Raw genomic sequence first — 27,647 nt, forward strand, 5'->3', positions numbered from 1 at the left:
TCCTTCATGAACCTGGCCTAGTGCTAGTGCAGAAAGCACTACCAAACTGGCCTCAGTAAGCAGCAGTTTCCGAGGCTTACCTGTAGGTTGTATCAACACTCAGGTTGGCTGCAGCTAACTCTGATGGAGGTATCCATGCAGGTAATGTGCTCCCAGCAACCCATTTTGTCCACTCAAATAAGCCGGGCTCTACACGGATCTTCAAGTGATTTTCTTGTTGTAAACCTTAGGGGTAAAATACAGTGAAGATGAAGGAAGTGCCTCTATATTCTCAGGCTAAATTGTTATAAAAATTCTGATAAATCAGCTATTCTCTTTCCTACTGGCTGCTATATAAAGCTAAACAGAAGTGGAAGCATGTGGATTTGGACAAGGTTTTAAATTTTTGTGCATTACTAACACATGAGTTTAATACTCCTGCCATACTCCCAGGATGTATGCTGGCTTTAAGTCATATCTGACTTAAGGAAAAAAGCCACAAGTCATTATCTATATAATTTATTCAAGTCTGGGTGTGGTAGCTCACGCCTGTAATCCCAACACTTTGGGAGGCTGAGGAGGGTGGATCACTTGAGGCCAGGAGTTGACACCAGCCTGGCCAACATGGTGAAACCCCATCTCTACCAAAAATACAAACATTAGCAGGGTGTGGAGGCATGCACTTGTGGTCCCAGCACTCAGGAGGCTGAGGCAGGAGAATCACTTGAACCCAGGAGGCGAAAGTTGTAGTCAGGCAAGATTGTGCCGCTGCACTCCAGCCTTCGTGACAGAACGAGATTCTATCTCAAAAAAAGAAAGTTTAGGCTGGGCGCCGTGGCTCACACCTATAATCCCAGCACTTTGGGAGGCTGAGGCGGGCAGATCACTTGAGGTCAGGAGTTCGAGACCAGCCTGGCCAACATGGTGAAACACTGTCTCTTACTAAAAATACAAAAATTAGCTGGGTGTGGTGGCACGCGCCTGTCATCCCAGCTACTCAGGTGGCTGAGGTAGGAGAATTGCTTGAACCCAGGAGACGGAGGTTGCGGTGAGCTGAGATCACACCATTGCACTCCAGCCTGGGCAACAGAGCAAGACTCCGTCTCAAAAAACAAACAAACAAAAGAAAATTTTATTCAATTCTGTGACTACCATAATTCGTCTTTCTTTCTTTTTTTTTTTCATATGGAGTCTTGCTCTGTCACTCAGGCTGGAGTGCAGTGGTGCAATCTCGGCTCACTGCAACCTCCGCCTCCTGGGTTCAAGCAATTCTCCTGTCTCAGCCTCCCGAGTAGCTAGGATTACAGGCACCTGCCACCATGCTCAGCTCTTTTTTTTTGTATTTTTAGTAGAGATGGGGTTTCACCATGTGAGCCAGGATGGTCTCGATCTCCTGACCTCGTGAACCGCCTGCCTCGGCCTCCCAAAGTGCTGGGATTACAGGAGTGAGCCACTGTGCCCGGCCCCCATAATTCCTCTTTCTAAAGCAAATTCCATGATGGTCTTACCAAGAAACTTCAGATAGTCTCTGAGTATCCAACATCGTATTTGAATATCATGTAAATTATTCATTTTCCCTATCAGAAAATCTAATGCCGAACATTTACTAGTAGCAGTGCAGAAGTCCTCTGTTTTACTGTAGTGTAACTGGCTTCCTAGAAATAGTCCCTGCTTAGTTATCTTCATATTGCATGTAGTCCAGTTGTTCTGTGCAAATTTAATACATAAATGCCTTCTGGTAGTGAAGAGGTTTACTTAAGGTTAAAGGACAGAAGACTCAGATGTAGTGTCAAATTCTTTGTTGGCTTGTTTATTTCTGGCTCATTCATTTCTTTGGTAGAAGTAAACAGTCTAACCCTGTTCCTTTTAGTTTTCCTTCCCATGAAATGAGAATGGAAATACCTGTAACTCACGCTTCCACAGATTTTAGGGTGAAAGTTGAGTATTTTGGCAGCAATGGTGCTTTTAAAGTCTTTCTAATTAAGTAAAGAGAAAAATGATGATTAAGATTTGAGGCTCCTAAGAGGACCCTTGCTGCTGTAAACAGGAGGCAAACAACAGATCAAAACAGGAAAGTTATTTGACTATTAAGTGTAAAGAAAGGATCACACTCTATAAGCTCTAAACATTTTGCAAGCCTAGGATTCATCCAAGAGCACTTTAAATTCTCAAGGAAAACATTAGTATACTTCCTTTTATTTTGCTTAGGCTGCCAGAGTATTTTTTTTTTTTTTTTTGAGACGGAATTTCGCTCTTGTTGCCCAGGCTGGAGTGCAATGGCGTGATCTCGGCTCACCGCAACCTCCGTCTCCCAGGTTCAAGCAATTCTCCTGCCTCAGCCTCCCGAGCAGCTGAGATTACAGGCATGCACCACTATGCCCGGCTAATTTTGTATTTTTACTAGAGACGGGGTTTCTCCATGTTGAGGCTGGTCTCGAACTCCTGACCTCAGGTGATCCACCCGCCTCAGCCTCCCAAAGTCCTGGGACTACAGGCGTGAGCCACCGTGCCTGGCCCAGAGTGTGTTTTTGTAACTTGTGCAAAGATCGCCTTCTGCAAGAATCCTCGCTTCATTCCAGATTCAAAGCTTTCAACTGGCAAATGTCCCATGACTCTAAGATAATTTACGTGTGGGGCTGCCTAGAAACAGAGGGATGGACTACTTGTTTTTGTCAACCTGCAAGTCTTACCTTTCAAGATATTGTGTGCAGTCTGAACGCAGCGAAGGGACGGGGAGCAATAGACATGATCGATAATGGTATTGCTCTCTAATAAGGCTTCACCTGCAAAGAAAACCACAAAAGAATCAGTCCGATGGATTTACTCAGTCTCACCTCCACCCGCAGTGTGAGAGGGGGCCAAGCAGTAAGCTCCTGTAAACCCCTCTTTCCTAACTGGGGCTCACATAGAGCCAGTAGTTTCAGCCTTTGTTAGTTTCTAACAAAACCCTTCGTTGGTGTTGCTATGAGAGCAAGCGACAGAGCCCTTCTTGTCTTTTCTTTTTTTCTTTCTTTCTTTTTATTTTTTTTTATTGAGATGGAGTCTCGCTCTGTCGCCAGGCTGGAGTGCAGTGGCGCAATCTTGGCTCACTGCAACCTCTGCCTCCCGGATTCAAGCCATTCTCCTGCCTCAGCCTCCCGAGTAGCTGGGAGTACAGGTGTGTACCACCACGCCCAGCTAATTTTTGTACTTTACTTAGTAGAGATGGGGTTTCAACATGTTGGCCAGAATGGTCTCGATCTCTTGACCTCGTGATCTGCCCACCTCGGCCTCCCAAAGTGCTGGGATTACAGGCGTGAGCCACCGCGCCTGGCCCCTTCTTGTCTTTTCTTTCCCTTCCCTCTGGTGCTAACAAGTGGTAAAGGCTTTAGCTAGGAGATATTTAGAAACAGGACAATACTTTGGCTTCAAGTTTGTGAAAGAGGATTTATTTTATGAATATTAGGTCTTGTTTTAATTTTATTCTGTGCTAACCAAAATCTCAACATTTCATATTCTTAGATACCAGAGATAAATCCCAACACCTCATACTTTAATGCTATCCTCATAAAATCCACTTCTTTAAAAAATTTATTATTATTCTTAATTTAATTTTTAGAGATAGGGTTTTGCTCTGTCACTCAGGCTGGAGTGCAGGGATGTGATCATACCTCAGTGCAGCCTCGAACTCTAGGTCTCAAGCAATCCTCCTGCCTCAGCCTCTCAAAGTGCTAGATTATAGGGGAGAGCCATCAGGCCTGGCCTGGAATCCAGTTATTTTGTCTACTGGATTAAATCCAAACACCTTAATATGGTGGCCAAGGTCTTCCATGAATTTGCCTTCATCCATCTTGCCAGCCTCATCTCTGCCTTGCCTCACAATTTATACTCTAGACACAAGACACTTTGTTTCCCCTGCATTCCTGAGGCTGTTTCTTAAGCCTAAGACTGTTTATGTGGTCCCTCCCACTGAGAATGCCATTTCCTCACTCCTATTCCTTCTTTGCCCAGCTAACTTCTACTTCAGCTCCCAGCTCACCTCTTCACTCTTAGATGTCTTTTTGTGTTCCCATAATATCCTGTGACCGTGCATAGCTCTATGTATATCATACTGTATGAGATTTATCCACACATTAAGTTTGTTTCCCTGACTCACACTGGGGTTCCCCTAGTACAATACCTTGCACAAAGTAAGTGAGCACTAAATATCTGCTAAGTGACTGAACAGAAAGTACTATCTCCCCGTGGCAGTAATGGAATGGGCTTGCAAAGAGCTAGGCATCTTCAAAGGATCAGTTGGCCTTTATAAATTCAGCAAGTCCAGGGTCCGTCTTCTTCACTCTTGTCCTCTTCCATAGCCATGTTGGCAGATGCTGCTGTCTTGAACTAGAGGCTGACCTGTCTGCTACATCCAACAGTGAGCACAGTAACCCAAGCCATTACTGGATCATGTGCTCCTCAATAAGGACCACACCTCATCCACTTTGGTCAACCAACCCAGGGCTGAGCACAGTGTCCTAAACTTAATGGTTGTGTAGTAAGTTCCTTTTGAATTGAGGAAACTCGTAGGAAAGTTATAGAAACCCGCAGGAAGTGTCTTGCATATCCATGGTACCAGTGTTTTGAAGGAGGAGGCAAGAAATGCCTGGAGTGCAGTCCCTCTAGGATACTTACCCACTAGTCTCGCTTGCATGCATCCAAACACAGTGATGGGAGCATCTTTCTCGTAATCTCGGAAACCACCACTCCGCTGAGGTAAACTATGAGGCATGTTCAGGTTGGTGCGTATGTAGCGGCCTGAAAAATAAAAAGGTTAGACAGAGGATACGTACATTTCTTGTTTACTTGGGACTCCCTTACTGATCCTGACACTCTCCACCCCCATTCCTTTTTGGCCAAAGAGATCACATTGAGCTCTCTGGAGCTGATGGAAAATATCAAGGCTGACATTTTGTTTCATAAAGTGACTTGGAATCCACTTTTCCATCCTACTGACAAAAGTGACATGAGGTAGTTTCTCAGTGAAGGTAATAACCAGGCACTCTAAAGCAGGTGAGATTCCTTGGCTAAGCAACCCTCCGTATCTTCAAATGCCACTCAAGTGAAAATGGAACCGAGTGAGCCAGGGAGGTTTAATGGCAGGAACTCTGGCCACAGGATCAGGGCACGTTTCTGCTGCTGACTTTGCCATATGACCTTGGGCAAGACATCTGTCTTCTTTGGTCCCTGGTATCCCAGTTTATAGAATGGGGACAAGAACACTTACTTCTTCCCTAAAGCTCAAGACAATCAGGAGGGGCTTACGGATGACAGACATTTTCTACAGTACACAAAACTATAAATGACTCCATCTAGATAACTGTAGCTTGACTGTGCCCCCTAGAGGCCACTATGGGTATGGCAGTGCTGAGCAGGCCCACCAACAACTCACCTTTGGCATCGAAGCACTGGGACAGCCAGTACTTCCCAAACACAACATCCATCCTCTCACCATGCCGACACACAAAAAGGCATCGCTTCTGGGGGCCAGGCTGGCTGTTGACCCTCAGCGGCTGCAGAGAAAGAAAGGCGATTAGTGAAGACACACATGGCAAAGTGGACAAGTCTTGCAGCCAGGTGCCAGGTGAGCTGAGCTCTACTACCAGAGTTCTGCCAAGGTATGACTTGGACAAACCTCTTAACTGCCTTGGATTGAGGTCGGCATATCTGTACAATGACGACAGTAAGACTCATTCTACAGACCTCGCAAGTTATTTTGAGGCTCAAACAAGATAAACTGCATGTGCTTTCTAAAATAAGAAGGGTTATGAAAAGGGCATTATTGTTGCTACGGCTGCTCTTTGTAGGAGTAGTGTTTGGCCATTACTAAAACATGACGTCCACTTTAAGTTACAGCTCAGAAGTAAAACTAGCCATTCATGTAGAGAGAGCCATCTAGTGGGACACCTTCCCCCAAAAAGAGGCGATTCATCAACTTCAGGGAGTGAGGACTTCTGTGATCACAAATGTGTCTACCTCTTCTCTAAAGTGTGTGGCCAGACCACATGGTCCTCACGGTCTGCTCCAGCAATGAGACCCTGTTTTCCTATTCTAATCACTATGTAGGCTCTGCTGTCTGACTACATTTATATTGGTGATCCCCAAAATGAGACAGCTGCTACCTCTGGGTGATGACATAGGCAAATCTAGTCAAAGCCTTGTCCAAATGACTTTGGCTTCTGTAACTGCTGGATGGAACCTTACAGATGTTTCTACATTCTGTCTTTCTGACACAGTCAGCTTTTCCAGTTTCCTTAGCACTGGCCAGCACTTCACATTTGCTTCTAGTTGCCCTGACATGGTTAATACGTGGAATGGTGGCATGATCCTTCCCATCTCTTTTCCTATTGTTCCTTAATTTAAATCCTGGGCTCCAGCCACAATGGTCTACTCTCTTGACCCTCAACATGCTTGAACTTTCAGCTTGCCTCTATTTGTACTGTTCAACAACGACTCCCTGCCTCCTTCCATCTCCAAACTTTCTTGAAAAAGTGAACACATACTGAGCACTCGTTATATGCCAGTTATTGTGCTAAGAGCCTATTTTATTATTTTCTTTAATCTTTGTAACAACCTACAAAACAGATACAACTATGGGCATTATTCCTACTTTAGAGATAAAATCTCCTCTTATCTCTGTGGAACAACCTTCCTTATGAGCCTAGGTTCAAATGCTGGAGGTAACTGTCAGTACTGCTCATCTGACTCTTCCTAGCCTTGAATTTTTGTATATCTTTTATAATTCAGTGTACTTTCTTCCTGAGAGATCACGGAACCTTTGGAGACAGCAAGGGCAATGCCTCATACTTAATAAATAGGTTCTCAGTGAATCCTGGTTAGAGTTGGGGGTGTGACCCTAACAATCAACCTTACCTGCATGGGCTGGCAGATGATAGTAAGAGGAGTTGTCTCCCCGAGCCCCTGGTCCTCATACGGCCGCCTCTCCAATACTCCATCCCCAAATGTGAGAGAGTTGGACGATGATGTATTTAAGATTGAGTAAGAACTGCAGAGGAAGATAAGGAAGGTGTTAACTGCTCTGGCCAGCAGTCATCAGCACTTCCTCCTGGGCTCAACAGGAGTGTGGGAATTAACTCAAAGCCCTCTGTGGGTAGCACAATGATGGGGGAAGCTGAGCAGGAGTGGCCCCATTCCTAAGGGAAAAATACCTTGTTTTATACTGAAGTCTTGCAGTTAATATTAGAGGTAGGCCGGGTGTGGTGATCACACCTGCACTTTGGGACGCCGAGGCAGGCAGATCACTTGAGGTCAGGAGTTTGAGACCAGCTTGGCCAACATGGCGAAATCCGATCTCTACTAAAAATACAAAAAATCAGCTGGGCATGGTTGTGCGTGCCTGTAGTCCCAGCTACTAGGGAGGCTGAGGTATGAGAATCGCTTGAACCTGGGAGGTGGAGGCTGCAGGGAGCCAAGATCGCACCACTGCACTCCAGCCTGGGAGATAGAGCAAAACCCCATCTCAAAAAGAAATAAGAATAAAAATAAGTAAATAAATAAATTAGAGGTAGATGGATTTCTGCACCGAGGACAGACATATTCATTCCTTTGGGCAGGGATGGGTCCTAGTGATTTCATAGTCAGGCATAGTTGGCACCAAAGACAAGTTCAAGAATAACAACGTATCAATTATCTGTTTGCAGCTATTTTTCTGGTTCAAAAGAAATCTACGACCCCTGTTGCCTTTAATATTTCCCGTGGTAATTTCCAGCTGAAGTGAAGAGTGATGGGGAGTATTTTCCCCATCTCCACCTCTTAGCCAGTGGCTCCTAACAGTCAAAGAAACTTTGTGCCAAAGTGCCCTATTCTACCCTCTTCAGTCTCCAAACCCTATCTCCCCCTCAGTCACGCCTCCAACAAGATGATTACAAATAGAATTATTTCAGAGAAGACCATTCTCACCAGATGTTTAGAGCTGTGAGCCAAGAACTGTCATTTCTGAGTGTAACACTATAGCTACAGAAGCCTAAAAGAGGTCTTGCTGAAACGAAGACAGTCAAAACCTGCCAAGCTTAAATTATTGTCAGTAGTAAGACTTGCACAAAGCTTTATCTAATAAACACTGCAATGTAAATATAGTTGTTAGGCAAATCCAGTGAACATCTTTGGAATCACTGAGCAGAGTACAGGGGAAACATTTAAATCTTACAGATTTCTTGCTTCTTTACAATCTGGGTAGCCATCCATCCCAGTTTGCTCCACATACTCCTGGCTTGCACTTGTTGACGAGGCAACCTGTCTAGGCTACCACTTGTTCTGGATTATTCACTTTTAACACTGTATTATCAGAATTTTATTTTATTTTAGAGACAGAGTGTTGCTCTTGTTGCCCAGGCTGAAGTGCAATGACATGATCTGGGCTCATTGCAACCTCCACCCCGCAGGTTCAAGCAATTTTCCTGCCTCAGCCTCTGGAGTAGCTGGGATTACAGGCGTGCGTCACCACGCCCGGCTAATTTTTGTATTTTTAGTAGAGACAGGGTTTCACCATGTTGGCCAGGCTGGTCTCGAACTCCCGATGTCAGGTGATCTGCCCGCTCGGCCTCCCATAGTCATGCTGGGATTATAGGCGTGAGCCACCGCACCTGGCCCAGAATTTTATTTTTGAAAACAACTTTTTATATTCACCAATATAATACAGAAAACTGGTTGTTAGTAAATTTTTGTTCCAAAAAATTATGCGATTTTAACTATCTTAAAACCCCCTCACTTTCAGAAGTGGCTCCTTTTTCACTAGAAGTGATAGACTCATTCTATCTATTTATAAACGAAGGTCTCAGAAGTCTCATGCCCTGAAAAACTGATTTTGAACCCTTGTGCATATCAGAATTGCCAGGTGACTTTAAAAAAAAAACACTCATGCTGAGGTTCTGCTCCTCACAGATTGTGATTCAGTAGGTCAGGGGTGGGACCCAGGAACCTACAGTTCAACAAAGCAGCATCAGTCCATCTGAATATGTTGCCAAGTGAAACCTGTTATGGGAAAATTTAAGTAACTGTAGCCCAAGGAAATCTTGTGCCGTTGACACAGTATAACAGACCAGCTATTCTACTTTAAACTAAGACCCTCCCAAACATCACACAGTTCAAGAAAATCCAGTTTGGCTGGGCACGGTGGCTCACGTCTGTAATTCTAGCACTTTGAGAGGCCGAGGCAGGCAGATCGCCTGGGGTCCGGAGTTCGAGATCAGCCTGGCCAACATGGTGAAACCCCATCTCTATTAAAAATACAAAAATTTGCTGGGCGTGGTGGCACACACCTGTAGTCCCAGCTACTCGGGAGGCTGAGGCAGGAGAATCACTGGAACCCAGGAGGCAGAGGTTATAGTGAGCTGACATCGTACCACTGCACTCCAGCCTGGACGACAGAGTGAGACTCCATCTCAGAAAAAAGAAAAAGAAAAAAGAAAATCCAGTTTTATTGTCTGACTCATCAAAGCTTCAGGGTGCAAAATGTCTGGCTACCTAGAATCGTGCTGACATTTTGCTTGTACATGTCTGTTTGTTTCTTTATCGCAGCTGTGAAGATACTGATAGGATCCCTTCTCTCCCTCCTTCATCTCCCATGGCAAGACGAATGCCAGCCTCTTTCCCTTCTTAACTGTCATTATAATCAAAGGACCTGACTCACTCTGAGACAGCGTGGAGCTGCCAGTTCCAGTAAGACAACAGTCAGATGCTTCTTGCTCAGAACAGTGGAGGGAGGAAGCCGGGCCTGACATCCAGAACATCTCAAGCATCGGGAGAGCTGGCTTCTCCCTGCAACACACCAGGCCTGTGCTAAGCCCAAGCAGCCAGGCAGCTCACCCAGCTTCAGAGAACACAAGGGGGCTTCATCATCTCCAGTTAGTGTGGAGAGAACGTATTTCCTTAGGAGGGACTCAGAGAAGTGAGAAGCACTTGGCAGGGACTGTTGTCAAAATCATTGACCCCCAATCATGACTTGGATCATTGACCCCCAATCATGCCTGGATCCCCGGGGCAACTCCCACCATGCCAACCAGGCCATGCTTGACATCCCCCTGGGGCTCTACCTCCTGATGTCTATCTTGGGTTAGGAGAGAGAGAAGGTCTGTGTCTGTCTTAGAAGGAAGCTGGGCTCTGCCTCCTTGAGTCATTTGACCTCTGGGGTTAAATAGGAAAGTGCAGTTCCTCTACAGGATTGCTTTTATGGAAGACACATTTCCTTTGATGAGCACTAAGTGATGACTGGCAAACACAAGATAGAAAAAAGAGAATAATCATCATTATGCAAATGGCGATTTTATAGTCACCGCTATACACCAGACTCTGAACCATGTAAAGCTAAGCTCTGTACTGCAGTCTTCACAACAACCTTATGAGGTAAATGCAACTATTAGTTCCATTTTCTAGAAGAGCAATCAGAGGCTCAGAGAGGTAATGCAACCTGGCCAAGGCCACACAGCTGGTAAGTGGGAGAGTTATCGTTTAAATCCAGGACTATTGGAATCCAGTCTCAAATTCTTAATTACAATAAACTAATGCCTAACCTATTTCCCTACTTTGAGCAGGGTTGGCTGTGGAAGCTGTTAGTTTAATTTCAGACATTGTTTTCACAGACATGACATCATTAGTAATCTCTCGTATAAAAGATGACACAAAGACCCCCCTGGGACGCCCTGACTGAAGTCACTCAGGTTCACCTATACATACATCGGCCTGAGCTGTAATTTAGGGAAGAGTGGGTTTGGATGGAGTGAACTCTAAGAGATCAGCACTGCTTCTCACATACCTCCACTTTTTTTTTTTTTTTTTTCAGACAAAGTCTTGCTCTGTTGCCCAGGCTGGAGTGCAGTGGCGTGATCTCAGCTCACTGCAACCTCCACCTCCTAGGTTCAAGTGATTCTCCTGCCTCAGCCTCCTGAGTAGCTGGGACTACAGGTGTGTGCCACCATGCCCAGCTGATTTTTTTTTTTTTTTTTTTTTTGGTAGAGATGGGGTTTCACCATGTTGGTTAGGCAGGTCTTGAACTCCTGACCTCAAGTGATCCACCCACCCTGGCCTCCCAAAGTGCTGGGATTACAGGTGTGAGCCACCGCACCTGGCCATACACCCACTTTTAAGGAAGAGATCTGATAAAACAGCAACTCCAAGTACTGTAAAATAAAAAATAACAGATCTGAGAACTGCGCTTTGTCAGGCAAATAATGTTTTAGTTCTCAGTTTATTCATGCATATTTTGCTTTACTTGTTGTTATAGGGATTAAAATGGAGATTTTGGAAACCCAACTTATATATTTTGATCTTCCAAAGCATTTCTGAAAAAGCAAAATGTTTGGGGAACATGAGACAGCTCTGACCTCTAATTTTGTGCCATCCAATTCTGAAGGCTCATGGGCTGCGCTGAGGTGGGAGCAGAGTGAGAGAGAGGGGAAGGGATTGCTGGGTGGGGTTATTGAGGAAGAAAATATTCTTTCCCGTCTTTGGATTTGTGGTTTGTCTGTTTGTGGCTCACTAGGGTAGGGGACCTTTATTTTCTCCTTCCAGGCAAAAGACTTGATGAAATCATCTCTCTCTGCTTCTCCTTTATGGCAATAATAACAATATTAGCCACCAAGCAGCTGGTGCTCAGGGCTTCTGCCTCTCAGCCATGTTGCCACATGACAAAAACAAGAGGGAGGAAAACAAACCAGCACGCAGACCCTGGCTAGATGCCCCGGTGTGCCAGGGAAGCGCTGGCTTTGAGCTGCTCCAACTAAGAAAGAGAAGATGCCTTTTGTTTCTATTTTATCTATTGGGACAAAGTTGGCCACTGAATGCAGTACCAGTATGGAATGGGGGCAAAATAGTAATGAGGGATGGGTGGAAAGTTATTACCCTAAAGAAGACTGGCAGAGGGGAGGGGGAAATGGACCCCTTTTCAGTCTGGCAGTTGCCTGTTCCCTTAGACACGGTCTTTGTTGTCTAGGCATGCACAGGCTGTGTCTGGGGACTCGCTCAGGGTCACTTAGCAAATCAAGGAATACAGTTAGGGCTCCTGCCTCTTGAAACCCCCTTCTCTATTGGTCTGGCTGGCAGGGTAGTAATCTGCCCAGCTGCTTCGGGGAGTCAGACCACCCTGAGTCATGACCCAGGACAAGGTGGACAGAAGCCTAAAGCAGTGAAGACGCAGGACTGGGATGATGCCACTCTTCAGCCAGAAGAGATGGACCCCAAGCAACTTCAGTTTAGTCTCTGATCAGGAACTCAAGCAGACAACTATGGCAAATGGGGCAGGCAGAGGGAAGCAGAGAAATCCATTTCGCATTTTTCCCATGCCTCAAGTCAGCTCCTTTCCTGGAATTCTGGAATCCACAGGGCCTTCTTCCCATGGACTCCATTTCCTGCTGCCTTGTGTATCCAGGATCCAGTCTGCCTTAACAACATTCTTCAAATGGCATAAAGATCTTCGTGTCTGCTTACCCATGAAATATCCAGGTGCTGCATTCATCAGCCTTGGTAATGTAATTCTCAGGCAGGAGTCCAGAGCAGCCGGTGGTTAAGGATGTACCATAGATCCAACCCTCGCTGGTGCTGGTCTGCTCCATTGGAGACATGAAGATGAAGTCCCCGGGGACTAGCTCCAGCTCATCGTCATTTTGTGGGGTATAGGGGTAGATGACCTGTAATGTCTGAAAAAGGAAGAGAGGGTGAGTGAGCCCCACGCCTCACCATTCTCCTGAGTGCCTTGAGGGCAGGACTGTGTGTTCTGCATTAATACTGCACACCTCCAGAGTGGGATGTGCCCAGGAGCCCTTGGGGTCTGCAGGCCCTGAGTAGATGTGAATTCCTATCAGAGAGCACTACTCTCTTCAGGGTATTGCAGGTGTATGCCTGGTGCTAGAAATGGTTCCATACTTTTCTTCAGGCATGTCTAGATTTCCCATCGGGATTCAAGTATCGTTTTTGGAAACTGACCTGAAATCCTGTAGGCTCTCTGGCCAACTGCTATATAAATGGACTTGGACCAAGCTTCCCTTGCTTCATCTGATACTCACCATGATAGACACTTGAAACCCAGCTCATGGAAAGCCAGTCTTCCATACGGGGGTTACAGAGGGGCCAGGTGGAGTGTCTCTCCTTCAGGAAGGCTCAGGGAATGAAGTACCCCCCTTTCTGTGTAACTTTGCTCTTTATTTATGCATTATTATTATTATTATTATTATTTTGAGATGGAGTTTCACTCTTGTTGCCCAGGCTGGAGTGCAATGGCGTGATCTCAGCACATTGCAGCCTCCGCCTCCTGGGTTCAAGTGATTCTCTTGCCTCAGCCTCCCTGGTAGCTAGGATTTCAGGCGGCCGCCACCACACCTGGCTAATTTTTGTATTTTTAGTAGAGACAGGGTTTCACCATGTTGGCCAGGCTGGTCTCGAACTCCTGACCTCAGGTGATTCCCCTCTCTCGGCCTCCCAAAGTGCTGAGATTACAGGTTTGAGTCACCACGCCCGGCCAACTTAGCTCTTTAAACCAGACATGGTTCTTGACTTAAAGGAGCTTTCTTTAAACCTATAGTTTTAACAAAGATCCTGAAAGAAAAATGTCTAGACATCAGTGTCTATGTCAGCATGTAGCCAGCTTTCATCAGATGGAGAAAACGTTCTTACTTTGGGCTCCGAAACAGCCCCCAGGCCAAAAACAGGCCATGTCAGTTGGCTATTTTTTTCTTTATTTGTTTTTGCCTTCCTTTCCTGGTATGTATTAACATCACAGGTATAGGCATGAAGGTACTGTAGAAAACATTTATTTTAGTATTTTTTGTTACTCATGGTGGGAGACCTCAATAGTAAGGAAAATATTTCCTATCTTATTTGTTTCACAGGGGACACAAAGATGGAGAAAGCTTTAACAGCTTCTACTGTTTTCTAGGGTCTCAAAGCCGTGGAGGCTAAGTATTCTGGTCTCCACTTGCATATTTCTGACTTTGGCTTCAGGCTTCAGTTTCCTCATCTATAAAATAACACTTAAGCCTATAAAAGTTAAATGAGACAATCTAAGAAAACACCTTAGGACAGAGCCTTGTGCACTGAAGGGGCATAATTATTTCTACAGAACCAGAGCACCTGATCTCCCAGGTCACATCCTTCCTTCCAGCCGACCCTGATCCCTGGACTCTGTGCTGGGTAGGCCTGTGAACTAATTGGCTCGTTGACTTCAAGGTGATACACCAGAACATGTTATAAAAAGAGAATTTCCTTCTGGAAATCTCTAAAGAAAGGAGCCAGTAAAGGTGTGATTCTTTTCAGAGGATGAGAGTGATTGTGCAGAGAGCTCGTTTGCACCGCTGCATTTCCCATTTTCCTTTTATGTAGGGCACCTGTTTGTTTCCCCAATTCTGACTCCAGCATCTTTCAGTTCTAGATCTTCCCTGCTCTGATTGCCTCCTTATTTATTCTTCCTGTCCCTCTGCCTCATACACACTCAAACCACCTCTCCAAACAAGCCAGGAAGGTTTTCTGTGGGATTGTTAAATCAGCTTAAAGGGAAAAATAATTCATGCGAAATCTCATAAACTGCAAAGCTAAATGTGTGACGTCCCATGAAAAGGAACATTCTTTTTTTTCTGGGACAAGGTGGAGAAAGGCACTGAGTCACAGGGAAACAAGACTAAACTTGTGTTCCTTAACTGTTCAAGCACGGCATGGTCTTGGCTATTAACGCCTTTGGCCCAGTAGTGCCTTTCCTTTGAGAAACTCAATGCGATTTCAGAGAAGTCCTCATTTGTTCTATCATGTAGCGGGAGTGGGCATTCATTCTATCTCTAGGTTATCCCCAGGGAAACTGAGGCACAGCAAAGGTTACAGACAATATGTCCTAGGCATAGGGAAGCTGGACAATAAGTAGCTTCGATTTATTGAATGAACAATAAAAGAATTAAGGCATTGTAGCAAATCTAAAATTATAACTGGGACCCATGTCCCCACTGCCCCTTTCTCACTCACCAAAAGCACATACAAAACCTTAGCCTAAGTTTGAAAGATATGAGAACACATGCCTAATTTATATTACATTCTACTTATTCTTTTGTTTCATGTTTGCCATCTACTTGTAAGAACTCTTTTCTTTTCTTTTTTTTTTTTTGTGAGATGGAGTCTCACTCTGTTGCCCAGGCTGGAGTGCAGTGGCATGATCTTGGCTCACTGCAACCTCTGCCTCCCAGATTCAAGAGATTCTCCTGTCTCAGCCTCCCGAGTAGCTGGGACTACAGGTGCGTACCGCCAAACCTGGCTAATTTTTGTATTTTTAGTAGAGACGAGGTTTCACTGTGTTGGCTAGGCTGGTTTCGAACTCCTCACCTCAGGCGATCTGCCTGCCTTGGCCTCCCAAAGTGCTGGGATTACAGGTGTGAGCCACTGTGCCTGGCCTGTACTCATAAGAACTCTTGACTCCAGAACGGACACTGTGGCTCATGCCTGTAATCCCAGCACTTTGGGAGGCCAAGATAGGCGGATCATGAGGTCAGGAGATCGAGACCATCCTGGCTAACATGGTGAAACCCTGTCTCTACTAAAAATACAAAAAATTAGCCGGGCGTGGTGGCGGGCGCCTGTAGTCCCAGCTGCTTGGGAGGCTGAGGCAGGAGAATGGCGTGAACCCAGGAGGCGGAGGTTGCAGTGAGCCGAGATTGCACCACTGCACTCCAGCCTGGGCAACAAAGCAAGGCTCCGTCTCAAAAAAAAAAAACCTCTTGAATCCACCTCAGGCATGTTTTTCCTCCTTACTACAATGGGATGGAACTCAGTTTGCTGAATGAAAGGCAGCCACAGCCCTGTGTGAATACAAGAGCTGAACTGTCTTTGGAGCCCTTTTTATTCTCACTCACAATAATAGCTGCAGCAATTTTTTGTTGCTGTTGCACCCACCTTGTGCTGGGTATGACATTAGAGCCTTTCCATACATCTTCTTTATTTAGTCTTCATAACCATCTAGCAAAACAATGTCACCATTTTACAGACGAGAAAACTAAGGACTGGAGATTTATATAAGTTGTCAAAGTGAATTTAACCCTTGCTAAAGTGATGGAGCCAGGATTTGAAGCCAAGTGTGCTAGACTACAAAATTGATGCTTTTTGGGTCACCTGGTCCTTCCTCTGGATTTCTATTGGTTGGTATATTAAACTGGCATGGCCCAATGTAATCACTAACATGGAAGAGCCTATGTGAAATACAAATGGGGATTTGTGTGTCCAAATCGAGTGAGAATCTAGACAGCAGAGGGATGAGGCCTTGGAGTTTTCCTGAGCATCACGGTGCCTTGCCAGAGTGTCCTTGCCTAAACCACTCTCCTTCTCTGGACATCTGTTCCCTCACTGGAACAATCAATCAAAACTGCCTCCTGGGGGCACGTTGAAGAAGGCAGGCAAGAAGAGGGTTACATTTGCAGACGGCTCAGGTAGGACCGAAAGACCTCACAGGAGAGGTCCAGTCCAAAGGGGCTGAGGAGAGCTTTAGCAGAACGAACGGTAATAAATGAGCTTTTACAAATAAGAGATAAAAGAGGCCAAGTTATTTTTAGAAAATAATTCACGTGGGTGCTTGCTGCCTTTTTCCTTCCATGGCAATTGAGCAGAATGTGGGTCAGGCAGAAAAGCAATTACCCTTTAACTGGAGGGCAGTGTTGATTAGAGGATATTCCTTGTAAAATTCCACTGCCACCTTCCTTCTCTTAGAAAGGTGACTTCTCAGAGGCCATCTGCATGCAACCCTTGACTTTTTTTTTCTTTGCCCTCAGAAGGAGTCCAACCAGCCATACCTCCCTTGTTATCTTCAGGGCTCGTTCTATGTGACTCTAGGAGATGTCAGAATTCTTAAATAAGATCAGCCCCAGTCTGCTCAAGGCATCTTACAGAAACCTGCATCAAATGACTCAAAAGCAGGACATCACGTTCCCATCAGCAGAGTCAGACAAAACTGCATGCCCCTGACACTCGCAGCCGCATGCTTGGCCCTGAACCTCTCACTCATGGGTTGGCTCTTCTACCACCTCCAAAACAATGAGCTTGCCTGCCCCCAGCCCCGGGGTTCTAACTGTTTTTCATGTTTTGTTTTTTAAAGAAGTCTAAAAGAGATGTTAAAAGGCTATGTAAACTAACAAAAATACCAGTTCTTTGGCTGTTTGAAAAATTGGGAAACAAATATAAGAATTGCTTAATAAATGTACTTAAGTTGGAAGGCACATTATTAACAAACGATGAGGTCTTTTGTGGGTGGGTAGAGATACAGTCTCGCTATGCTGCCCAGGCTGCTTTGGAACTCCTGGTCTCAAGCAATACTCCTGCCTCAGCCTCCCAAAGTGCTGGGATTATAGGTGACAGCCACCATGCCTGGCTACGATGTAGTTTTGTTTCAGACAGGTTGCCCTTCTTTATTGGTCAAAATACATGGGCTCTTGCTACATCTCTGGCCCTAAATTACTAAGACACTAATGTTTTTGTGTCTCAGCTTCTCCTTCAGGATAGAAAAAGACAATATTGGCCAGGTGCGGTGGCTCATGCCTGTAATCCCAGCACTTTGAGACACCGAGGTGGGCAGATCACCTGAGTTCGAGACCAGTCTGGCCAACACAGTGAAACCCTGGTGCTACTAAAAATACAAAAAATTAGCCCGGTGTGGTGGCGGGCACCTGTAATCCCAGCTACTTGGGAGGCTGAGGCAGGGGAATCGCCTGAACCCAGGAGGCGGAGGTTGCAGTAAGCCAAGATCGTGCCATTGCACTCCAGCCTGGGCAACAAGAAGTGAAACTCCATTTAAAAAAAAAAAAAAAAAGGCAATATTATGCTTCCAAGATGTCACATACTTGTCTAGAAGGCAATGTTGATTCCCTCAAAGGAAGGATGCTAGGGGTGTACCAATCTTTCTTCTTGTGATGGAATTCAGTTTTCTCACTCAGGCCTCCCACTGGGATGTGCACAAACTCTCACAACAGGTGGCTTGAGTTTTCTTTTCATGTGTGTCTGTCCTCAAAGCTCCTTGAGGACAGGACCACATTTAAAAATTCCAGTATGCTCCATGGTACTTTGCATGATACAGATACACAGCAAATATCTGTTGATTATGTCTTTGCAAGGTTTTTTTGTTTTTTATTTTGTTTTGTTTGGTATTTATGTGTTTTTCAACTCACCTAAGGTCAAAATGATATCTTCCATTAACACCATAAATTTATATAATATTTAAAATTTTCCAATATTTTTTATTTATTCTCTCCCATTTCATTTCTTTTTCGCTGGCGTAGGATTGGCTGGGGAGACAGAACTATGGGGATGTTACCCAGATGAACCACTTGTGACCCAGAGAGGAGGGAGGCATGCTGGAAGCCTCCCAGTGAGCCAAGCAGAGGCTGGCCACAATCCTAGGCCAACGGACTCTCTGTTAGGTGCTTGCTCCATTTTTCCCCTGTAGGTACCCATCTCCCTGCAGCAGCAAGCTGCTGATTCTGATCGCATCCCTGCACCTGGTAGCTTCTGGAACCACAGTGAGACATTACCTCATGGTTAGCAAATCGGATATCCCGAGAAAATATGGTAGCCACCCAGTCACACCCTAGCTTGACATCAATGTTCTGGGCCAGTTTCTCTAGGGTGGGTAGGTGGCTGGCTTGGAAGTGGTAAGCCAGGGTCACATGTAGCTGCTTCTTATGAGGTTCCACATGCACTTCTGGAAAAAGGAAGGAAAAGGTCAGTAATTAAAAGGTGGTGATCATAGCAATGGTGAAGAGTTAAGGAAAGGCATAGAAAGGTACCCTGAGAAATTCTGCTTCCCACATAACAAAGAAGACAAAAGATGTTTCTCTCCTTCACAGCAGTAGAATAAGGGGGTAAGGGGACGGCAAGAGATTCTGAATCGAGCCACTGTTCAAGAGATAAAGAGCCACCATATGGCTTTCCTCTAGGAGCTACGGGTCGGCTGAAGGCAGTCCTTTTAGTTAAGTCCTTCTCACAACCATTCCAGTTGATGGTCACCAGCCCCACCATTCAGACGAGGGCACTATGACCTACAGTGATGAAATAATTTGTGTAGAAATACAAAGCATGTTTTGTAGCTGCGTGACTCCCAAGGCTAGATTCCCTTCATTTTGGAATCAGGTCTCTTAGCTTCTGGGGGAGATTGATGGAGAAATGCGGGGAAAAGATGGATATTTTCAAAGTTTAATGCAGGGTTTCTCTCAACAGCATTTTGGGTTGAATAATTATTTTTGGGGGAGGCTGTCCTGTGCATTATAGGGTGTTTAACAGCATCCCTGGCCTCTACCCACAAGACGTCAGCAGCCCTCTCCAAGCTGTAACAATTGAAAATGACCTCAGACATTGCCAAATGTACCCTAGGAGGCAAAATCACCCTTAGTTGAGACATACTGGTTTAAAGTATACAGACTGTTATTCTAAGATACCCCAAGAGACAAAACAAAACAACCCTACCTACAGGAGGGAATGGCTCTTTTTTTTCTCTCTTGTACTTTTTTTTTTGAGACAGGGTCTTGCTTTGTTGCCCAGGCTAGAGTTAAGTGGCATGATCATAGCTCATCGCAGCCTCCACCTCCTGGGCTCAGGTGATGCTCCCACCTCAGCTTCCTGAGTAGCTGGGACTACAGGTGTGAACCACCATGCCTGGCCTCTTTTGTATTTACAATGAGGGAGAATCATCTACTGTACAAACTAGAATAATGAAGTAGTTGCAACTAGAAAAAATTAGGGAATTTGAGAATTTAAGGGGCTTGGTCAAGTCACACAGAGAATTAGTGGTCCAAGATAGAAGTAGAAATTGAGCATTTCGGTTTTAAGTACTTTTTCTTTTATACTGCATTGCCTTTCTTTGGTGTAAGCCCCATGAGACAAGGTTTTTGTCTCTTGCTTACACTGTATCCTTACTCAGCATATCATGCAGGTTTTCAGTACTTGTTAAATGAATAAATGCACATGAATGAATCTCCCTTGACCACTTCAAATGGAGGATGACACTAAATCTACCTGATGATATCTGGGCCTGCCAACAACTGGAGAATACCAAGTTCCAGGGCAAAGACATGGTGGCCGGCTTTCCATGCTAGGTAATGAGGAGCGGGACCAGCTAAGCTGTGCAGGGTCATCCAGTTCTCCACATCCCCACCAGGGGGCCACACAACGGCAGAGAAACGAAGCCGGCCAAGTTCTTCATGACAGCAGGATCGACAGGAACTGGCTCCACCCGCGTCCCACGGGGGAAGCTGGGGCTTCGACTGCTTCTCACTCAGTATGCACTCCAAGAATGTGCTGCGGCCCTGGCTGAGGCTTGCTTTTCTCATTTGTGAAGGATTTGGGTTTTGCGGCTTTGACATTAGTTTTGGTCCTTGTGGGGATTTAGTGGTTCTGACAATAGCTACTGTGGGATGAGAGAAAAGCCATTTCCTTGAGATTGAGGGATAAGAACAGGAAATAATTTGCCTCTCAGTTATGCTCTTTCTCTGAAATATCAAGCTGCTATGAAATGTCAGGCTTCACTGAAGTCAGGACCCAGAGACTAGTCCCGTCGCTGAGGGAGAGGAAGAGGTGGGGGTGGGGGTTGCAGAGTCTAAAGAGGCCCCCTCCCCAGGTACAGAGGGGTCTTAAGGTCCTTGTGTTCCTTCCGAGAGCGCTGTGATCCTGCGGTGATGCTGAGTCCCGATCACACTCATAGGTCCCAAGCCCTGTGTGGTGCTTTCCTGGTAAAGAGGAATATGGAACAAAGGGCCTGAGATGGTGATGAAAATAGCAGCAGGGAACAATGGCAGGTGAAGGATAGGTCAAAGGCCAAAGGCCAAAAAGGCTAAGGAGCAAACTGTGCGGCTTTGCTCAGGTCTTCCCCCTCTCTGGCACTCCATAAAATTAGGGGTAGGGGAATTCTAGGTCTCCTCCAGCTTTGCACTCAGCACTCGGCTTCCACTGTGCATCCTGCACCGTCTACTCTGGTCCGGGCAGCCTCCCCACTGTCCTCTGCTCACACTGTCTCATGCCTGCCTGCCTGTGCTCCTGCCACCTGCCCGCCTGTGCTCCTGCCACCTGCCCGCCTGTGCTCCTGCCACCTGCCCGCCTGTGCTCCTGCCACCTGCCTGCCTGTGCTCCTGCCACCTGCCCGCCTGCAGGCCTTCCCTCCATTGTCCTGATCAACGCCGTCCCAGGGCAAGTTTCCTTCCTTCCGTGAAGGTGGAACCACCCCTTTCTCTTTTCAGAGCTGATGTTACACAGGGCCTGGCCGGGAGAAACCACTTCTTGTTCTCTTCCCTGTTGCACTCCTCATGTAGGAGGAATCCTCATAGTAGGTGACTAATAAGTACCTGCCAATTGTGATTTCACGCTGGAGCGAGCCAAGAGGCTCTCCCCCCACCAGGTTGTCTGTCTGTTTCCCTGCTGTCATTGAGGTAGGTGAGCTCGTCCACACCTGTAGTCAGACAGCAGAGCTTTGCAAACTTCTCCCTCTTTTCACCTCCATCGTGTCTCCTGCCTTGAGTACCCCTTTAAGCTAATTCCTTTGACAGGAAATCTCAGGTATCCTGAACTAAGAGCTCCCATGAGAAGAACAGGAGACATTTGGAAGGGGTTACATTTTTAGACAGACTCTTGGGGCTTGGGGTCCTGTCTAATGGTTTTCAGCAAGTTGAAGGGTATTGGCTCAGTGGATTTTATTGTGTATAATACGAAGTGCTTCCACTCTTCTCTCTATCCTCTGCTACCCCCTGAGAAAAGATCTGGATTGTCATGGAGTGAACAAAGAGACCCAGATAAACACCTACATGGGCGGGAGCTTGGGAGGGAGAAAGGATGTTTCTTTAATTCTGAATTAGGAGGAGATGGTGGTGCTACAAAGAAATACATTTCTAGTTCAGTATGGAAGTCAGCTGTGAAACTTCAACTTGGGTGTTAGGGAATAAGCCTTAGACGGTCTCTCCAGGTTAGCAGAAGAGGAGTTGAACATTTTTACAAGGGAGCAAAAAGGTGTGGGGTGCTGCAGGAAAAGGCTCTGTTTTTTTGTCACACGTCCATTCCTGCAGGGTCCTCCACCTCCTGACCCCATCCTGCTCCTCTACCACTATTTCCTATCCTTCTTCCTTTCCAACTGTTTGATTGACAGGGCCCAGGGCTGGCCTGGCAGCTGTTTGCTCACCGGTTTTGGATGCAGCCTCTGCAGCAAAGTCAGCAGCAAACTTCTTGAGGACCTCCGCGCTGTCTTCCTTTACGAAGAGGCCGATGAAGTTGGACGACGTATAGAGCTCCAGGGGCAGCGGGGCCGAGAACTTACATTTCCAGCGACTGACCGTGGTCTGCAGAGCTTCCCCCAGGGCATCCACCTTGCTGTCCTCGCACTGGCAGGGAAAACAGGCAGTCTTCACTCAGAGACAAGGGGAGATGGAAGTCTGCTGCTACTTAACATTGGCATCCTCTCCCCAGAGACTGGAGGAGGCTGATAATGCAATTACTTAACCACCACCCCTGTCTGTGGGGAGAGAGAGGAACTGCAGACTTCCAGTTATTCAGACACAGATTACCCAACTGGTGGATTAATGTGGGGAACACACGACCTCTTCCCTCCTTTCCTTGCTCTGAAGTGGCCCCCGTGAACCCAGCCAAAATGCTGCAGGACTGGTTGAGCCGAAAGCAAGAAAGGGGAGCGAGATTGGGGAGATATTGGTCAAAGGACACAAAACTTCACTTAGGAGAAATAAGTTCAAGAGACCTATTGTATAGCACAGTGACTATAGTTCATCATAATGTATTGTATGCTTGAAAGTTACTAAGAGGGTAGAGTTCAAGTGTTCTCACCACAAATACATGATAAGCATGCGAGGTAATGCATGTACAATTAGCTTGATTTAGGCACTCCACAATGCATACATATATTCAACCATCATGTTATACACCATAAATGTATATAATTTTTATCAATTAGAAAAAAATCAGGCTGGGCGCAGTGGCTCATGCCTGTAATCCCAGCACTTTGGGAAGCTGAGGCGGGCAGATCACTTGAGGACTGGAGTTTGAGACCAGCCTGACCAACATAGTGAAACCCCATCTCTACTAAAAATACAAAAATTAGCCAGATGTGGTGGCGGACGCCTGTAATCCCAGCTACTTGGGAGGCTGAGGCAGGAGAATCACTTGAACCTGGGAAGCGGAGGTTGCAGTGAGCCAAGATCACGCCACTGCACTCCAGCCTGAGTGACAGAGGGAGACTATATATCAATAAAAAAAAAAAGAAAAAGAAAAAAAAAATCAAAGTTCTCCTTGCTTGTGAAAAAAAAAAATGAAAGAATGTGACAGGAGAGAGTGCAGCATCCCAGGAGAAGCTGCGTGTTTTCTACTATTTTGTATCATCTGTACCTTTTCTTTTCCTCTTAGATGATCAGAAGTTGACTCTACATCCACCCTCATGATAGTTGGGAAGAATGAGTCCCAGAGAGCTGTGACATCATCCTCCTACCTTCCTGACAGCATTGGAAAAAAGAATGAATGTCTCTCAAACTCTGAAGGGTTTTGAGAAAGATCCTGGGATGACTAAGAGGAAATGATAGTCACTTTAATTTTCAGAGTGAATGGTAAAAGAGAAGGTGTTAGGAACATATTATTACCTGAGAGCGAGAAAAAGAGAGAGAATATATCTGGGGAAAAAAGCAAAATATTTTTTATAAAAATGTTTTAAAATGCTACCACTTTGTTTGGTCTTGAATATATGGAGATAAATCAACTCTTCTCTATTACCACAGAGAGCTAAAGTAGACAAAATGTATTTACATGTGTGATAGTGAGGGGGATTATATTTGGTCAGCAGAGGTCAGGTGTGGTGGCTCACACCTATAATCCCAGCACTTTGGGAGGCTGAGGTGGGCGGATCACTTGAGGTGAAGAGTTCAAGACCAGCCTGGCCAACATGGTGAAACTCCATCTCTACTAAAAATACAAAAATTAGCCGGGCATGGTGGCACATGCCTGTAATCACAGCCACTTGGGAGGCTGAGGCAGGAGAATCGTTTGAACTCGAGAGATGGAGGTTGCAGTGAGCCGAGATCATGCTACTGCACTCCAGCCTGTGTGACAGAGTGAGACTCTCTCTCAAAAAAAACAAAAAACAAAAAACAAACAAACAAAAAACAAAATACAAAAAACAAAAACAACAACAAAAATTGGTCAGTACATAAGCTTTCTGACAGCTAGGATTATACGCTAGGTAACAATGGCAAGTAAATATCTTTGCATTCTCTAGAAATATATAGTGGGAAGAAAAAAAACCTGTGGACAGGAAATGGCTTTCTCTGTCTATAAACTGCCTTTTTTGTTCCCTGCTCTTGGTTCCTCCTCTTTGCTTGTCATAAGAGTGGAGAGGGTAGACAGCAAACAGGTGTGAAGCTAGATCAGTGATTCTATTCCAGCAGCCAGACCAGTGTGTCTCTCACAGAGGGTTACAATCTGGTGCAGCCCCCATCCTGGGGTGCTCCTGGGCCTCAGCAGATAAAACTAGGAAGCGTTGGGGTGAGAGGCTCATTGTGGACCTCACTGACCCCTTGAAGGTCCCTCCAGCTGTAGGAGCCCGTGACTATTTCTGCTATCTTCCTGCGAGGCCCCCCTTTGCTCCAGGTCCCAAAGGGCTGGCTGGGATCCTGGGAGCCAGGCTTCCCAGGGGTGGGGGCGCTGCTGCTCACCATAAAGAACTGGCAGAGTGTGATGTGTGGGAAGATGTTGTGTGCCTTGTTCTTCCCGCAGATCTGCTTCGACTGCTGCCAAAAGTCGGAAAGCTTCTGTGCTAAGGGGCCGGTGGGACGGAGGTAGAGGACGTACTCCCGGGGCAGGGGGTCATCCAGGAAGGGGTCACCGACGTGGGAGAATAACCTGTAAGAAAGAAGTAAGCCAACGAGGTGTCGCTTGAGAATAATGGGAGGGGAAAAAAGGACTGAGAGACAGATCGACCCTCCATGTGCTCCAAATCCCTGGCACAGCACGGAGAAGGGTTTTCATTCATGATTTAAAAATCTACTTCTGGAAACTCACACTTCATAACCAACTCTCTGATGCAGCAACTTCTGTCTTCCTTCTTGTCATTTTGCCTCCTCATCCTACAACTCCCTAAAAAAGTCCTAAAACCGCTCTCCAGGAAGCATTCTTGGATCAACTCCAAATCCTTTCCCAATCCGCTAGGACCAACACAGCCTGTCCCTCAGGTCAGCCTATAATTAAACCCATGTCCCTCCAAAGACAAGGGAAGCTCCCAGAAAGGTAACCTTGTGGGATCCACCCTGGGTAGGGATACCCTGGAAGGTAAGTAGGGTACTTTTCTAAATTGATTTGCTCAATATCCATACCCCTAAAATGAATCTTTAAGTGACTGGAGCGGGGACAGATCTTATGAGAGAGGCTCTATCTGGGAATTACTTAGAATTTTCTTTAAACAGCTCCAAGGAGAAACATACCCTGGGGCCAGGGCAGAGGAGGCAATTGACTTGATAAATGCACTTGCCACAGTCTTTTGGCTCCTGTCTCTTCTGGAAGGGCCCATTAGAGAAAGTCTGCACCTCCCCACTCATCCACATGTGCCTAGAGTTAATTATATGCTATTTTCTCAATTTATTTATCTCATACCAACCAGTCACATGCTGCCTGAACACTTCTTCCTCCCGTGGATGCCAAGGCTTTTTGTCTGAAAGAAGAAATCAAATTTCTATTGTTAATATTTTTAGCCTCCTCTCACTGCAGTGGCAAGAGCCGAGTATGAAGGAGGCGACATCGAAGCCTGTGTTCCACTCACTCGTCTGTGGTGGGGAGTAGACACTTGCAGCAGGATTTCCCCCAAGGGTCATAGAGACATATGGAAGTTAGGACTTGTAATTAATTTCCATGTGATTAGCATGAGATTTGCATGCAGTCTGACAGCCCAGGCAGTCTATTTTCAGCAGTTTCCACATTAGAGTTTTATTTTTGCTTCTCTAAAGGTTGTCATGTCTTGGTTTTTCCTCCTTCCTCTTCACTCACTCATTCTTACTGACCCAGATCCCTGACAGCAGATTCTTGTTTTCAGCCCCTTTGGCAGAAAGTATTAGAAGTGGTGCTGATGGTTTCCTTTTTTATTTTTTTTGAGACAGAGTCTTACTCTGTCACCCAGGCTGGAGTGCAGTGATACGATGATCGTGGCTCACTGCAGCCTCGACCTCCTGCACTCAAGCAATCCTCCCGCCTAAGCCTCCCAAGTAGCTGGGACTGCAGGTGCACGCCACCATATTTGGCTAATTTTTTATTTTTGTAGAGACAGGATATCATTATGTTGCCCAGGCTGGTACTGATTATTATTAAGACATAGGGCTAAAAGCTCACAAGGACAATTGGTTTGGATCAATTCATTGCCTCCCTCTACCCACTTCCAACCACCACCAGGCTGGATCCATCATCTCCAAGTATTTTACAGACATCTTTGAGGACGAGTATCACTGGATTAAAGGGAATGGCCAGAGCAGTGCAGCTATCATTCCCGCTTCTGGAGAAACAACTCAAAGCATGACTAACTGTGGCTAAGTATCCATAGGCTGGTTATAGCAGTGAAGCCCTGTGTACAAACTTACAAGTGGAGCTCTTCTGAAATTATACACAGGTCTCCAAGAGCCAGATAGTTCTGGATTTGTATCTAGCCTTGCTATTCATCCATCCTTTCATTCATTCATGCATTCATGCTTACATTTATTCAGCAAACATCTACTGAATCTCAACTATTTTGTCAACACTGTGCTAGGCTCCAGGAATACAGTAATGAACAAGACTTATGTGATCCCTGCCCTAAAGGAGTTTTCTGTCTAGTAGGCATGTAAATATTAATTATACAGATAATGATTTAATTACATTGGTGTTAAGTGCAATGGAGGGAAAGCATAGGGGACACAAGAACATAGGACAGGGAGATCTAACCTGGTCTGAGGGGCTGGGGAAGGCTGCACTAAGGATGGAACATTTCAAGTGAAATCTGAGGGTGTAGACACATCTGGGTGGGGTGGATGGGGCACGTGGTGGTCGTTGACGTGGAAAACACCTGGTACATCTATTCTATAGTGAGATGTAAAGATTAAATGAGCCAGTGTAGAGAAGGAGCCTTGGACAGTGTCTGACCTATCATAGGTGATCAATAGGTGCTCTTTCTTGTCCCTTCACACTACGTTGATTCAGGATCCTTGGGAGAGAGAAGAGATGAGTGGGAATCCAAGTTACACTGACACTCTCTGCAAGCATTCTTTACCTAACTGGCTGCTAAACTCACCCCCTCCTTCCTTGTCCCACCCTTCTATGGAGCAATTAGAATGACCGATGCTGTGAGAATCGCAGGGTTGGATTGGAAGGGACCTCAGAGGTCATGTGTGAACCCAATTTCTTCATTTGACACAAAGAAAAACTCAGGTGGAAAGAAGTGATGAAATGCGCTTAAAGCAGCCTGGCTGGGGTGATGGCTGAGCAAAGGCCAGACTCTTGTTCTGCTCCACAGAAAGACAAGTTAAAAACTATCCCCTTCCCCTATGAAAGTCTGCGCACAGATACCAAATGATCAGGATAAGGAAGTCTGCACAGCTAATGAGAACGGCATTGTAAAAGGCAAGCCTACTTACGGGTTGATGAAGTTACGGAGAAGCAAGACAGACCCCTCTGCTCCGCTTGGAACA

General features: G+C 45.8%; 1 protein-coding gene across 1 annotated transcript; it reads right to left on the reverse strand.

Annotated features, from left to right (window-relative positions):
- Positions 1-80: 80 nt before the first annotated feature.
- On the reverse strand, positions 81-25,808 carry UBASH3B (ubiquitin associated and SH3 domain containing B; the record flags this gene model as incomplete). Its single annotated transcript, XM_030808802.1, has 11 exons — positions 25,757-25,808; positions 25,591-25,648; positions 24,657-24,843; positions 22,127-22,325; positions 18,498-18,667; positions 12,439-12,647; positions 6,871-7,003; positions 5,390-5,510; positions 4,633-4,755; positions 2,670-2,762; positions 81-225 (listed from the first exon to the last, which is right to left on the reverse strand). Coding segments are annotated over exons 1-11 (1,490 nt in total), but the record flags the coding sequence as incomplete, so codon positions are not given.
- Between the last annotated feature and the right edge of the window lie 1,839 nt (positions 25,809-27,647).

Source organism: Nomascus leucogenys, unplaced genomic scaffold (genome assembly GCF_006542625.1).
Source record: "Nomascus leucogenys isolate Asia unplaced genomic scaffold, Asia_NLE_v1 001138F_52550_qpd_obj, whole genome shotgun sequence".
Taxonomy (NCBI): Eukaryota; Metazoa; Chordata; class Mammalia; order Primates; family Hylobatidae; genus Nomascus; species Nomascus leucogenys.